The sequence below is a fragment of the Synchiropus splendidus genome, chromosome 15 (genome assembly GCF_027744825.2).
Source record: "Synchiropus splendidus isolate RoL2022-P1 chromosome 15, RoL_Sspl_1.0, whole genome shotgun sequence".
NCBI classification, from domain to species: domain Eukaryota; kingdom Metazoa; phylum Chordata; class Actinopteri; order Syngnathiformes; family Callionymidae; genus Synchiropus; species Synchiropus splendidus.
This window is the reverse complement of record NC_071348.1, coordinates 7,066,855-7,079,456: the sequence shown is the minus strand read 5'-3', so window position 1 is coordinate 7,079,456 and position 12,602 is coordinate 7,066,855. Positions and strand designations below refer to the sequence as shown.

Genomic DNA, 12,602 nt, shown 5'->3' with positions numbered 1-12,602 from the left:
CAGTGGAAGAAAAATCAGTATCAAACATAAATTCCTCGTCTATAGCTAGCATTGCTCTTTAAGAAGACATGGAGAGGTGGGACCTTCTTAAAGACGATCGCCTCCTCTTCCCAGACCGGGTTGATGGCGTTGCCTTGTGAAGTTTTCGTCTTAAAGGCCTTCCTCTTTGTGTCCACTGGCAAGCCGAACATGTCGATCTCCACATAGGTTCCTACTTTCTTGTCAGAGAGAAACTGGCCAGAGATGATCTGGAAGGAGCATTTAAGCCAGCTCAGAAAAAATGTCCTGAAAACGCTTTCTAAAAATTAAGTGATTTGAGATTCACCTTCACTGACAGGGTGTTAGCGACGATCCCGTCCACCGTGCTCTCCGTGAACGGGTCGAAGTGTTTGTCTGGTCGCCTCATGAACTCTGGTTTGAGCCGGTAGCCGCACTTTCCGTTGTACTCGTACATGCCCAGGTTGAGCTGCATGGACAGATCTGCAGAGACCACCCACCAGCATGGTTATTTATCCTCACACTCCTGACTGTACTCCCTCACCAATGGTCTGGAAGTTGAGAGCCACCAGCTGACAGCCAGCATTCCAGAAGAGTTGAGGGTTGTAGTTGGACGAGTCCACTCGAGTTCCTTTCGGATAGATTCTGCTCAGCTGCAGTTTGTTGTATCTGAATGAAGCAACTCAGGAAAATAAACACCTGTCTTCTTTAGTGAGACTGTTAGGGAGGCGAAGAGCAAAGCGCAGGCAGGGTGGAGATGCTCTCTCAAGGTATCAAAGGATACTCTACAAACTCCACAGGGGACTTGGTCAGCTGCTCCAAAGCTTTGGTCTCAACAAAGGATGACATCTGGTAGCTGCGGTTGATTTCTGCAATTGGTCAAATAATAAGTTATAGTAGTTATTCCTCTGTGATGAAGATGAAAATGCAATGTCGGTATTAACTGAACATCTTGTTCATACACACTTTTGGAGCCCTCAAAGCTGTTGAACTTGACTGGCTGGATGTAGATGACCAAGTTGGACATTTCCTCTGTGGCAAAGGCTTCGCTGCCTGCAGTCCCCTGGACATGAAAAGCATCGAAGACAACATACGTCATACCAAAACTCCATACCCCACAAAAAACATCACGGCATTTGTGACGTTTATTTTAATTTAAATCTGATTTTCAAATTTGACAGAAATGTCTGGGATTTGCTTTAACTGTGAATTTTGGAACCTAAAGTGGTAGGAAAGCTTTTAGAAATGTTGAAATTCTGTTCTGACGGGAGAAAAACGTAAAGACGTGCATTAAAGGAACACACCACTAGAGGGCGGGCCAAACATACAAACGAAAGAAAGCGTCATCATAAAGTACTAGTCCCAGGGCGGAATATTCACAGATTCTCATACAGTTTTTCATGTGTTTGCTTAAACTTCTATTTTTGGCTAAAGTTAAAAACACTGTCAATAATATGTAATATGAACACACGAGGGCAAATTTAAAATGCCCAAAAAACGTTAAAAGTGAGTTTAGGTGAGAAGAGAAAAGGTAGACAAAAAACAACTATAACAGTAATTAAATAACAATAATTATTGAGGGAATGTGGTTTTATTTTTGGTAAGGGCCAACCCCTTTAATAATGTCAAACATAAATCACCAGAAGAATATGAGTCATCTATTTTGAAGCCGCGTTTAGTCAACAACACACTCACCTCATCCATTGAACCCTTTTTACAATCGTCATCGTCGTCATCTTCATCCTCACTTTCTGCTTCCACCTCACCTAAACCAAGTAGTTTGACAAGTGGGTGAGAAAATATGAGCCGAGCGCGTGGTACAGAGTGAGAGCAGGAGATGTGCTTCACATTTCCTTCAGCGGTGGCGTTTATCGGAAATAGCTGAGCTGATCTCTAGCTTCAGAGAGCTCCTGTGAGTTCTCACCCTGTCCCAGGTCATGTTCTATGTATGACTCACCAATAGACTTTCTGCCCTGTGGCCTCAAGCTGAGCTCTGCGCCCTCAGCTGGCTGAGAGGAATCACCTGTATCTTCCTTCGTTGACCCTAAGAGGAGGAGAGAAACTTAGGTTTGAATAAGTAGCTAAAGACCAACTGGCTCTGTCTGAACAGTGCGGTTATATTTGCAAAAATAGATCTAGCAAAAACTCAGAATACTGCACAACTTTCCTGGGAGTAAGGAAATATTAATATTCCCAATAATTCTGATGAAAAAGACCAGTGAAAGAACTAAAATGATTAATCCGCGAGCTTCACTGGGCACAGAGGGAGTCTTATTTTATTAAAGATATAGCAGGGATGTTAAAAATCGTTGGGTATTTTCTGAGTAATTTGATGGTCAATGTTCTGAAAAAGTCCAGGATTAATCACACTGTGTTTGCAAGAAAGAATAAATTATTGATATAATAGTTCCTAGTTCACAGTAATATTTTTACAATTATTCCGTAGTGAATCTCATTCTCCTGACTGAAAGGTCGGAGTGTCATCTGTGTTTCTTCAACTCTCACACTAGGGGGCAGTGTGTTCCCATCGGTGCGGGGCTTGAATGTCCGCGCACTATTAAGATCATAGCCGTTAGGTGGTAAGCATTTTTGCACTGTATTCAACAGGCAAACGTGAACAAAACAAACAGTTGTGTGCATTTAGATTCGATGAGCTGAAGATAATGTTACACACATAAACATGAGGTCACTTCAGCAAGGGCTTGAGATGCCCCGCCGACTAGCAGTGTGGTTGCCTGACAGCGAGTAAATGCAGCAGCCAATAACACAGTGGGTTGATATAGTGGGTCATGAAAATGATGGATGATAAACAAAAGCACTGTTTAGCTCCACTGATTCACTTTCCAGAAGCTGCCGGGGCCAACGTGCAGACGGACCTTCACAAAACCAAAACATCCCAGCGGCTTTTGGAAGGCTGCGTACCTGCACTCGGGGACGACGGCTCGCACACGCTGGACGAGTCGCTGTAGGTGTTGGAAACCTGCTCGGCCAGCTTCTTCTTGGTGCTTCCGTCTGTTTTGTGGTGCTTCTTTTTGTTCTTCACCAATATTTTGCCCATCAGTTCCATCGGGCTGGGCAGTGGGACTCCTGACTCCAGCTGGGGGTGCAGACGAAGTCATGGTTAGCAGGTTGTATGATTCCCCCATAACTCCTCAAAAAAGCTTCTGTAAAGTGCTGAATAGACTTATAATGCAGACAAACGGTTTCAGTTATGTGTTCTCTGGGAATTACAAAGTGACAAATGATGCTTCTCCTACTGGGCGTTTGATTTCCCTCGCGAACCCTCAGCAAATACATCTGGCTCCAGATGAAGTGTGATCAAAAATGTTGCCAGACTATTCCAAACTACACCAATGTTGGAAAACAAACCTGAGAATTCCAATTTACTTCACGATTATGCAGAGACGGAAGCAAATCCTGGGGTGAATTTCAATTCTTCACAGCACTAAAATGGCTTCAATACAAAGCAGCCCTGAATACAAACAGGACTATTAAACCATTAAACCACCACACCACAATGGGACCAAAAACTAAATACAGTTTGTTTTTTTACTTGGAGCTTCAACAGGATTTGCACCTTTGATTCCGCCTCTCCACTGACTTCAGGGAAGCACATTGAAAATTCAAGCCCATTGATGTGGAGCTCAACATTTAACAGTAAACTCAGCTCACCCACAAATGCACATCTTTTCAGCGGGGCTCTGCAAAATAGCTGATTTATTTATAGGCTTCACTGTGTTTAGCAGTATTAATATTACATTATAGGGAAAGTGACGCAACACATAAGCAAAATTTCCTCCTCAAAAAAACGTTAAATCTCCTTCCCTCATGACCCTATTAAGGATTATAGGAACATAAAGTCAGATGCACACTGATTTGTAGGAGCCATTAACACTGACTGCTAAAGCCCATGCACACTTGCTGCGCTGTTGTGTTTGAATGAGGCCGATTCAAGAACTACAGAAGGCTCAGTTCAAACACACACAAGTCAAAGCGTTTGTGTCTTTCTTTTCCTCAAAAACTAAACGGCGATGACAAGCGACATCAGAGGCAAAACACACAATCAAAAGGTAACAGTTTTTTCCTTTCTTCACCAACTACCTTTCCTCAAAACTTCAAAAGGCGTTTCAAGTGAAGGCTTCTTTCACACCATGAGTGAAATACTTTCTTTTTTCTCTATGGGAATATTCTAGTTTTTATTAATCCTAATTGTAAGTACTTGTGTGTACGGCACGACAGAGTATTAACACATATTGGTTAAGGTCATGGCTACATCAGCACGTCACCCCCATGGTGCCTATTCAGTAACATGTTGGATCAATGAGCTCTCATGTTTGGTGGAGGAACACCAAGCTGAGTCCTAAACCAAATGATACCAATGTTCATCTAGTATAACGTGAAAATACTATGAGACAGAATTAATAAATTTGCCTGCACTGACCTCCAAGCAAGACTACAAAATACCCTGCACGTGCCACGGGTATGAGACCCATATTTTACAGTAAACTAATTTGAAAAACACTGTATTTTGAGGGACGAAAATGACATTAAACAAATAAATAAATAAAATAAAATAATAAATAATAAAAAATAGGAATAATTAAATAAGTAAATAACACAAATAACGTCTTATTACCATATTTATTGATATATATTTCTACATATATGATCCCTTTTTAAACACATATATGTATTTATTTTATTTTATATATTTATCAATATTTCCACATTTCCACATGCATCTCGTTGAAGGAAACTAGATGCATAAACGGGAGACTAAATTGAATAAATATAAATACATAGGAAATAAAACATAAAATGTCAGAGTGCAATTACTTTTACATTGACTTAGGTTTTAATTTCTGTTTTTTTTCCATGTATTTAATCCATTAATTGTTCATTAATGTTTTTATTCCTCAGGTCCATGCTATCCATCCATTCATCTTCGGTCACATAGAGATGGGTCTCCAGAATTGCATGTTTACAACACGGGTCTGAGCACTTTTCGAGTTGATGTACTGCATTTTAACTGTATTTTAAAGTAGATCTAACAAAAGCACTTCTTCAATTCCATGTTTTCAAATGTATTGCTTTGTGTTGCGAGGCTGGAGCAATCCTCTTTATTTGCACCCTGGGCTCAGTTGGAACCAATCGGGCCTTATTAAGCGATCTGCCCCTGCCCTGGAGGACGTAAGGAGCTGATATCCGATTCGACGCGCAGTCAAACGGCTGCCGAAGGGGAGTGGCTGTCATTGCTCTCACCTTTCCCACTCATTACCCGCTCAGTGAAAGACATGTGAATCCTCGACATCACTTTCTCCCGCCCTGTCGCCGGCTGACTTCTCCAATCATCTCCCCGCCACTCCGTTTGTAGGATTCCTCCCTGATAATACTTCAATGTCAAATCCAGTCAGAAAGCTGTAATTCCCCGCGGGCAACAACTGTGAGGCGGGAAGATAATGCCGCACCTGACTGCTGGGGACTGCGCTTGCGCCGTGGAGTAACACCGGCAGCGATAAGACGTCCCCAGTCGGCAACATGAAAGCACTAAGTGGTGTATTAAAGTCCAAACTGGATGTTTCATGTGTGCGGTGGGCATCATGAGTGCTGCCACCGTGTGTGTTTGTGGGAGACAAGTGTCTACATTGGCTTCACTCTGCGTCATTAAACACAAAGACGCCTTTGGGAGGTGGGGGGAAGAGTTTGGCCACAAAGGGACAAAGCAAGCTTTTGACAGGTAGCCATGGCAACTGAGAGGAGACAGATAAAGGGCCGCCAAGAAAAGCCACGTTTGGATTACAGCGCAAAAACACTATTGTCTGAGCATTTAATCTGGGACGCCTCTTGTTTGTGTTCAGCAAGGACAACGCAAGGGTCCTGCAGATGAATAACAATGATGGTCCAGAAAGGGCCTGACTCAAAGTAAACAGGCACTATCCTTCGGTGGCACGTCAGCGGTTATTAATTCAGTTGCTTCCTGTTCCTTTCTCTGCCTTTTGGCTCAGCTCACTCACCCAGCAATCAGATGTCTGTCAACCTCATACTGTTTTATGAGTGAGAGCCTTTGAGGATTCGAGCACCTTGCAATTCTCAGCATAAAGCAGTCACAATGTCCTAAATATTACTTTACATAATTAATATGAGTAATTTTTTTAAAGTATTAAGTATTCTTACTTAAAACACAAGCTATTTTTTAACTGTCATGAGGAAAAATGTATGAATCAGTGCTATTTCATGATATTATCATGTTATTTTTGTATATTTGTCTCATTATTTTGTGTTATTCAATGTCTGTCCGAAACTAGCATTTATTTACACAATGAGTGACAACTTCCACACGTGTCAGTACAGTCTCTTACAGTTTCCTGATGTTTACCTAACAATCGTGGCGAATAAAAAGTCAGAATGACGACCCTGACACAGGACAGTTTAATACTGTAGAAAGTAGACCTCGACCACTGTCAATTGTAATAAACTTATTCCTCCAAATATGTCTCTCCTAAATAATTTTCAGGGCACTAATCATGAAATAACCCGATAACATCGTAAAATAATTAATAATATTATATAAGTATCACAAAATAATGTGATGATAACAAGTAATAACAAGAAAATAATATGAAATAATGTGACCTTTTACAAAATAATGTCATAAGTATCGTGAGATAATGTGAAAATATTATGAAATATCTGCAACCAAATGCTACCAAATAACGAGACAAGAATAATGAAATAATGTGATAATATTGGAAAAATAATGTCATAATATTACAAAATGATGTGATAGTACTATAGTCATAACATTATAAAACACTGCAATAACATGAAAAATGTCATTATTATCATTAAATAACGGGATGATGTTATGAAATTGTATAAAAATCTGAAATAATCTGATAAATGCTACCAGATGACGTGACAAGTATCAAGAAGTAATGTAATATTATGTAATAACATGATAATACTATGAAATAATGTGACCTTTTACGAAATAATGTGACAAGTATCATGAAATAACATGAAAAAAACTTGACAAGTATCATAATGAAATAAAAATAATGTGATACTTATCCAAAAAAAATACTCTGAGGTCGTGTAAACATTTGAGCGCTCACAGTGCTGATCAAGTATGTGTCATGAGAGTAACAGCAAACAAACAACAAGCAAAACAAAACCATCGATCCACCGCAAACAATAAATGTGTTCTGTATGTAAACATGTCAGGTGGCGTTCTTCACAGAAAAAGGCATGAATAGAGATGATGACTAATAATCCTGGTAGTTAACACCTGCACCAGTACGACCATGCCAGCGCTAATTCCCCCTATGTTGCATGTGTGTGCGTGATATAGAGAGAGAGAACAGAATAGCACACATGCAACTGTGTGTTTGAGCCGCTTATGTACTCACGGGATATTTCTCCAGAGGTTCAGTCAGTAATGCGTCTCCAAATATTGACCGACAGTACTCTGCCATCTTGGCCTGCTGCTTTGGTCTGGGAGCGATCAAACACAGGGAAACACACATGACTCTCTGCTGCTTGTCGATATGGACTGAATATGCATGGTGGTCCTAAGATGGCCACTAAGGCCATGAACCGTTCAAATAAACACGGAGGCTGTTTCCTCTCTGACTGGAGAAGACGCTCTGACTTACGAGTCCACATGGTTCTCAAAGGACAGGATGATGGGGAAGGGGGAGGTCTTGAAGGCACATTCTGCGATGGCCTCGATCACTTCCTGCAAGATTAAAAAGGTCATAGTTCATCACTTTTTTCCCCAACTCCCTCTTATACATTAAAAAAAAAGCAATTATTTCAGTCTCCTCTTTGACTCTCCTCAACATCTCCCCTATCCAGTTATCTGATCTCTTCAGAAAATGCATTTTAAAATCCTGCTTGCATGTTATGTGAGCTGCTCATCTTCATGTTCAAGACTGGGAACCTCAAGAGACTGCACTCTATCCTCCTCATTTCATGGTGTATGTCTCGCTTTTCAAGTCCGCCTGAGGGATGTGGAAGAGTAAGTCCTCGGAAGATTCCAACAATGAGGGCAGTGGACACTAAGACGAGAGAAGAACTCAGGAGAACTACCTCACGTTCAACTCCAGCAATGGCACTTCAGATTAGGGAACATTTATTACCCTAAACAAACTACTTATTCACACATATATTTGCAGAACATTAGCCTGTAATTTATCATATTTACGTATTGATGAGTGTCTAGTTAAGGCTGAGAGATTTTACCCTGGAACAGTCAGTAAACAGTATTAGCACTAAATAAATGCAAAATTCCTTTATTAGTAGGCAATATGCGTTCCCTTATATAAAGTGTCACTATTAATTTATCAGACAAAATAACATTTTCTGCTAACAAAGTGACTTAAACTATCTATACTTTTTGTCCTCTTTGTCCGCATCATCTTCTTCTTCTTCTTCTCTTTGGGCTTCTCCCTTCAGGGGTGGTCATCTTCCTCCATCTCACCGTGTCCTCTGCTTCCTCTTCTCTCAAACCTACAAACCTCATGTCCTCCTTCACCACCTCCATAAATCTCCTCTTTGGGCTTCCTCTCCACCTTCTGCCTGGCAGTTCCAACCTCAACATCTTCCTACCAATGTGCTGGCTCTCTCTCCTCCTAACTATCTCCATCTAGCCTCTCTGACTTTGTCTCCTCCTTTTATATAATTTAACTTTTTTCCCAGAAGAACATACAACCTAAACACAAACGTAACTATATAATAGAGAGCAGAACATCTCGCATCAGTGTTAACCTTCTCTTGATGACATACATAGTATTCAGTGGCCAATAAAAATACTGAATCTCAGGTGCTACCTTGAAGGAAATCTCAGTGGTCATGGTGAAGCCGTGAGTGATGACGGGCTCTTCTTCGGTGGTGCGACCTTTCCAGCAGTCCAGTTCGATGCAGCGACACCCGGACAGGAGGACTTGCTTGTACATTTCCACGGAGGAGTTTCCGGCGAGCTGTCCGGCTGTGAAGCAAAGGGATGCAGACCTTAAAAACCCAGTTCAATGAGTGCGACTTTCCCACTCAGTTTCAGACACACCTCTTTAGCATGACTTATACATGTATGAATTTCAAAGCCCCAATATGTCACGTTTTTAAAACGTTTTGCATGAATCTCACACAAAATGCAAAAGATAGATTCCATTGAAGGACTTTATTAAAAAGGAGCACACTTGATGTTCACACTGAAAGACTGCGATAGCATGTCTCCATGATGTCCTCACATTAAGAAAATACTTGGAAGCCGCTGTGACAAACTGAGCCTCACATTCCCTCCAGAAGCTGACAGGAAAACAAATCCATATGCTGTGGGCAGCCTCGCAATCCTGCGGATTACTCTTTCACACTTGTATAATCTCCGCTCGGCTGCGACTCCTAACAATCTCCCTCCGTAGACAAATGCCAGGGCTTTGTTGGTAGGCAACATTTCTTCATTATCCTTCGAGCCTGTCGTTCCTAAATTCTTTGTTTTTCTGTCGCAGAGGAAATTTGATTCACTTGATAGATCCAATACCCTCCAGTCCCCCTGGAATAGATTTAAATAGATGAATTGTAATCTGAAAGAAAATGGAGTGTGTTTGTCTGTCAGCAGCCAGTTACTGTGACTAGCAGTCAAAAAGGATATTTAGCTCATGAATATCAATGAATGGAGAATTACGCTTCGACTTGATTGGATAACCTCTTGATAGGTAGCACTGAAATATGCCCATCTCATTTGACTGACTCCGATGAGGCATGAAGTCAAATGTAATCACTTATGCAACGGAGGAGTGAGTCATCTGTCCGTGTAGATGCAGCGTGTGTGTGTGACTGCGGAGTCAAATGGCTTGGTGCGTTCAGACAAAACCAGCCTTGAGATTGAAGTGGAATTACCTGTGAGGTACGTGTTGTGAGAGGAGTTGATGAAGTAGTGGGAAAGTGGAAACGTCATATCTTCACTCTGGTCCAACTTCTCAGGTGGAATGATGCTGTTCTCCTCGCCGTTCAAATATCGGGCGAACCCTTCCACTGAGATCTGACCTGCAGAGTAAACCAGGAAAACAGATTCAACTCTCGGGAAGAGGAGGAATGACCTCATATTCTCTCTGTGTATATTAGTGTGGCCGTGATCGATGAACTTTAAGATGTATACGAGTAAAAGCCTGTGGATTAATGTTGTTTACCACATCCTTCCTGCTTAGCGGGTAATATATGGACTGTAAGATCAAATGCATGCGACTTGTTGCTATGTGAACAAAGACAATAAATATAATCCACCGAGAACGCAGCAGAACTGATATTATATATGATAAACTCTGATGGTTTTGTACACACCCCTGTCCCAGCTCACCTAAACATTGGTCAGTATTTGTATTTGTTTTTGCACTTTTCTTTACTGTTCGAATTTGTGATTTAACTGTCTTTGTTTCTAGCTGCATTTAGATATTTTAGATATAGATTTTTTTTTATTTATTTGTTATAATATTTTTTGGCAGGGGTGCCCCTTTCCTCTGGCTTGAACACCTTCCCCCTGAAAATATCACATGCCTGCTCTGTTAAAATTCGGGTGATGGATGGGCAATATCAACCCTGCTTTAAATCTAGGAGAACTAGTAGTACACATTTTGCTACTAGTGAACTCCAAAAGTTGCGCCACTTGAAACGCTTACATGCTAATAAATGGGCCGGAAAAAGAAAATACTGGCTTTCTATTAAAAATATTTTAACCTATCAGTGAACAGAATTTGGCTATAATCCCTGCTCCTCCAATTGCATTAGGTTGACTAGTACTACTGGTGCAGGGTTAGGTTTTGCTAGTATTGCTTGTAGCCAAAAATTGTGTGAACATGTTTTGTCGTACTAGAAATACTAGTAAACATAAAATAGTTTTACTAATGACTATGATACAAGTCAAGGAAAATTTGTCACTTGTACAACTACTACTTTGAAAATAATCTCTAGTAAATATACATATATATATATATATATATATATATATATATATATATATATACACACACACACACACACACACTACTGGCCGATTTTCCGTACATGAGAAAAGTCCATCCCCACTTCCACCTTAAATTCCTAGGTGACTCATTCATTCTTTCAAATTTTTTTTATTTCAGTTTTTTTTTTTTTCAGGCTTCCCCCTGAAACATTTGAACACGCTTTCGACTGGTGTCTTCTAAAGAGCCTTCTCCCAGATCCAGTATGTTAAGGTGGGTTGATAATGATAACCAACCAAGCGTAATAAATAAAGATTCAGGCATTTCCGATTGTGCTCACGGATGCTACTGAAGGCTGGTACCTCGCCCGACAGCTAGAGATTGATCCCTACTGATATAAGAAGCAGCCGCTTCCCTCTTATTTTGGGTTCCATTAGGCGCTGCGTAATCCCAATCCTCAATTCATGAAGCTCAATCCTTTAAGCACAAGCGTATATTCAACATCTATTCCGCTTGTACCTGAAACATTTTCCTGTTGCCACTGTAAGCTCTGTGAGCAGCTCTGACACACATTTAAGAATGAAGACCCTGAAGTTGTTTTTTCCGTGCTTGATTCATCTCTCAAGGTCTCTTGTGTTAAGATAGCGGTAATAATCACACCGCTCATGTCTTGCTTTAGAAGGCGAATATCGCTGAATAAATAAATGATAAGCAACAGATGAAAAAAGCTCTTTCTCTGCCCAGACATTCAACACTGTAATGAAAATACACATCTTCTACAGCGGCACCTGCGGGGAATACGCGTCCTTTACCGCGCGGCTCGCACGCACGCTCGCTCGCGTCATGCTAAATATGGTAAGTAATGCAAGCTGAGCGGGTACAGCAGGTCCCTACGGCCACTTTATGCTAATTATTGCAGTGCTGCCCTCTGCAGAGTTGCTTGACTAATTACGACGGGCTGCTGCCTGTGACATCGGGGTTCACGCCGTCTTGCTCCCTGCTGAATACTGGGGACTGCCTTCGCTGCGATGGCACCCCGCCACCGTCACACACAGCTCCCCAGGTCCCAAGACAGTTGTGGATGAAACGGAGGAAAGCGGTGTCGGGACTCAAGGTGAACCAGAGATGTGATACCCTTCAGAGGGATCAGGAACTTTTCCCCAGCATGAGGTCTTGACTAAGAACTTGGGCGGCCATGTTTTAATGGTGGACATCTGAACTGTCTGCTTTATAAAAAAACTACTCAGTCTGATTCCAATGTTAGATTGGGAAATGAAATGCCAGTACTGTTGTCAGGGGATGACACATGAATAATTTGAAAAAAAGTGCTTTCTTTAGATATTTATTTTGTTAAAAGACAGGAGAAAGGAGGAAAAGAAGCATGAGAGGAACTAGGAAAGAAAGCTGGTGCATAAACATCATTCTAAATGAAAGCTAAAATGGTTCATGAAATGATAATAATAAAATAATAATAATAATAATGTACAGTGTCCAGATGCACCACATTCTAGCCCTTAAGGGGCCACATTTAGAAATGAGGGGGCATCAAGCCAAAACACAGGACAGAATTCATAGAATATGAAATGGAACTTAAACCTAATTTTATTAGTTTTGTTGATTCAGTTTTGCAAAAATAAAAACAATCTAATG

At 41.0% G+C, this 12,602-nt stretch overlaps 1 protein-coding gene across 8 annotated transcripts in view; it reads right to left on the bottom strand.

Annotated features, from left to right (window-relative positions):
- Nucleotides 1–12,602, bottom strand: part of LOC128771889 (1-phosphatidylinositol 4,5-bisphosphate phosphodiesterase beta-1) — a 154,679-nt gene that overhangs the window by 18,084 nt on the left and 123,993 nt on the right. For all 8 annotated transcript variants that reach the window (XR_008416689.1, XM_053887725.1, XM_053887724.1 and 5 more), the window contains 12 exons: nt 9,895–10,041; nt 8,829–8,986; nt 7,653–7,735; nt 7,407–7,491; nt 2,920–3,094; nt 1,955–2,041; nt 1,693–1,763; nt 964–1,060; nt 782–866; nt 542–666; nt 326–480; nt 84–248 (listed from right to left, as the gene is read on the bottom strand). Coding sequence is in view for 7 of the 8 variants with exons in the window: in XM_053887725.1 (XP_053743700.1) it covers nt 84–248; nt 326–480; nt 542–666; nt 782–866; nt 964–1,060; nt 1,693–1,763; nt 1,955–2,041; nt 2,920–3,094; nt 7,407–7,491; nt 7,653–7,735; nt 8,829–8,986; nt 9,895–10,041 (1,433 nt within the window). In the remaining variant the exon portion in view is untranslated. The remainder of the gene's footprint in view (nt 1–83; nt 249–325; nt 481–541; nt 667–781; nt 867–963; nt 1,061–1,692; nt 1,764–1,954; nt 2,042–2,919; nt 3,095–7,406; nt 7,492–7,652; nt 7,736–8,828; nt 8,987–9,894; nt 10,042–12,602) is intronic.